General features: G+C 25.3%; 1 protein-coding gene across 1 annotated transcript; it reads left to right on the top strand.

Annotated features, from left to right (window-relative positions):
• Positions 1 to 250: 250 nt before the first annotated feature.
• On the top strand, positions 251 to 1,005 carry LOC108557793. The gene is made up of 2 exons (XM_017914453.1): positions 251 to 323; positions 515 to 1,005. The coding sequence occupies exon 2, from the start codon at positions 524 to 526 to the stop codon at positions 935 to 937; it is 414 nt and encodes a 137-aa protein (XP_017769942.1). The 5' UTR covers positions 251 to 323; positions 515 to 523; the 3' UTR covers positions 938 to 1,005.
• Positions 1,006 to 3,169: the final 2,164 nt, after the last annotated feature.

Here is a 3,169-nt window from a genome sequence, read left to right as displayed (position 1 = left end):
ATTGACGAACAGATTGTAAATAAAATTAGACGACATAAAAAAAATATAGATAAAGTAATATAAAATTTCTCAAATTACAGCGTCAAAATGAATTTAATTGCTGCTAAAATCAGCTTGCAATAATATAAATTGCAATGCACGTCAATTTGAACTCGAATTTTTAGTCGATTCTTTACATTTTTTGTTTCATTCAAAGTTTCAAAAGAAAAGAATCAGCAAAAAATAGACCATTGACTTCACTTCTTTGTGTATTTCAAATGTAGTAAATAAACCAGCTTCCTCCGTAGACGCATCACCTGTCCTGGTTGTGATATTAACAAAAAGTAAATATTGGTTGCAACATTGTTAATTATTTAATTTTAGTTTTTTTTTTGTAAAATCAACAAATTTTAACTAAACTTAGTTTAAACCATTAAAAAGATTAGTACGTACTAATAAATTAATATTATTTAAATATTTTGTATTTATGTTTCATGGAGAAAAAACGTGAAAAGATTTATTTTCAATTTTATAGATTACGAATATGGAAAATGAGACAACGTACATGGGATACATGAGAAATCAGTTCAACAATTTTTACTATTCAGGAGAATTTGTGGATACAAGGTTAATAAAGAATCAGTACAACTTGATTCAAGAGGAACAGCAAGATTTGGTAAAAGAATTCATAAATTTACCGAAAATGAAGGGCGCAACGAAACCGGCTTTGTTGCACCTCCACAAACTGATATTTGACTTAGATTTTGAACTGCGTATGACAAAACAGTTCAGTTTAAATTGGCAGATGATGATAATGCACGTAGCTTGTATCAAATTGGATAAAGCGACAAGGGATGCCTGGCATTCGCATTCAGGTGTGACCATAGATATTCATGATCTGCTTCAATTTATCAGAGGTCGTGCGTCGAGCCCCGACCTTGTTAATGACGGAATTTAATTGTGTGGTAATGTGTAGTTTTTTTTTTGTTTTCTTGTGTTTTAAATATTTCTTTTGACATTTTCATTTTTTTTATTACATTTTATTAATTATTTTTAATGACTAAAGTATTTGTAACTAATTTTTGTAATTAATTATTTAAATATTAAATAACCAATGATATTGAATCAATTTTTGTAATATTCTTATTTTTCATTAACAGTTTAAGCAGTTTTTCGTAATTTAAAAAAAATAATTTGGAAATCATAACTGAAGATTTATTATGTGTTTTATCTTTTATAATTATATGTATAATTTTTATATAATTGATGCCAATAGTTTTATGTAATATTTAGTTATGTACACAATAAATTTGACTATTATTGTCCACAAATATATATTTTTTTGTAATTTAAAAAAACCTAATTTCTTCTAAAAGTTTAAGTAAAATCATATCAGAGAAATATTCCGTATCAAATTAAAATTAATTTAAATTGCTTGATGTCACTTTGTATATACAATAATTTTGTTACAAAATTTGTAATTTTGTGTACAAAAAAATTGACTGTTCTTGTCATAAAATGATTTTTTTCTATAATTTAGTGGTAAAATAAATGTAAAAGTCTATTTAATGAATGATCTTATCACATTGAGTATAAAAAATATTACTAATTATTTTCGTTTGCATTCTTAACTAATTTTGAGTAAATACTGCAAAATAAATGAAAAATTACGTATTTCATCAATATTTACAAATTGAAACTTCTAGATTACTGATGATAAAAATGTATATTATGTATGTAATAAATTTGACTATTCTTGTCGCAAAATGTATTTTTTTTTGTAAATTAGTAGTAATAAAAAAAGATTACTAAATACTATTATTTGCATTCTTAACTAATACTGAGTAAATACTGAAACTTTTAAGCAATTTCATCAATATTCACAAATAGAAACTCCTAGATTTTTGATGATGAAAATGTATATTATAAATTTAACTATTTTTATGGTAAAATGTATTATTTTTTTGTAATTTAGTAGTAAAATAACTGTAAAAGTCTATTTAATAAAGATCTTGTTACATTGAAATTAAAAAAATATTTCTATTTAATGTCATTTACGGCGACTTATATCCGTATGGTTAAGTCGCCGTACCACGATCGAATCGACGACAGTTCGAATCCTGGTGAAGCCAGGCCCTTTGTGAGCCCTTTCGATGCTTGTAGAAATAGGGCCATCGTTCGTCACAGAGGGACAATGAAATGAATGAGTTTCAGCATATGTACCTTCAGCCAAGTCGATGGACAATGATAGTGTTAAGGATAGTAGCAGATTCACAGTAAAAGGAAATAGTGGAATTGCAGAGCATCAATATACTACTGAAGTTAACATACAAGACGACAGCAACCTACAAATCAAAATCTAATCATCATAACGGATTTCACGACACAAAAAAATCTAAAAGTCTATTTTATATATGATCTTGTTACATTGAGTATAAAAAAGATTACTAAATACTGTCATTTGCATTCTTAACCAATTTTGAGTAAATATTGAAATATTTACATAATGTTCATCAATATTTACAAATTGAAACTCCTAGATTATTCATGATAACAATTTATATTATTACATAATAAACTTGACTATTCTTATGGTAAAATGAAGTTTTTTTTTTGATAAATTAGTAGTAATATAAATGTAAAAATCTATTTTATGAATGATCTTGTCAAATTGAGTATAACAAATGTTACTAATTATTGTCTTTTGTATAATTATCTAAACTAAAATGAAAGTTTTACGTAATTTTCATAAATATTTACAAATTGAAACTCCTAGATTTTTTATGATAAACATTTATATTAGATTATTTTTCGTTTTCTTTTACATTTTAAAGCTTCTTATTATTTTTTATGGTAAAACGTGGATCGTGCAACAAAGTACTGAAATAATATTTTTTTTAATCGGAAACTCTATAAAATAAATTGTATGTAGAAAATTGATATAGCAAAGTTTGAGAAAATGAAGCGGACTTTACGACGCATACATAAAACCGGAACTATCAATAGACGTGGTAATAAATATACATGTACATAAAACATCGAGTGAATTTTTCATAGAGACACAAAAAAATAGATTAATGTTATTAAAAAAAATGCCATTAAAATTACACTTTACAAGATCTTCGCGCCAATATTTTCAAATATTCTATTAAAGTTCAATTAAATTGAAATTGCATTGAAAAACTTATTC

Source organism: Nicrophorus vespilloides, unplaced genomic scaffold (assembly GCF_001412225.1).
Source record: "Nicrophorus vespilloides isolate i.1.1-1 unplaced genomic scaffold, Nicve_v1.0, whole genome shotgun sequence".
Taxonomy (NCBI): domain Eukaryota; kingdom Metazoa; phylum Arthropoda; class Insecta; order Coleoptera; family Silphidae; genus Nicrophorus; species Nicrophorus vespilloides.
Note: the sequence above shows the minus strand (reverse complement) of the source record. Positions and strands in the feature narration are given on the sequence as shown.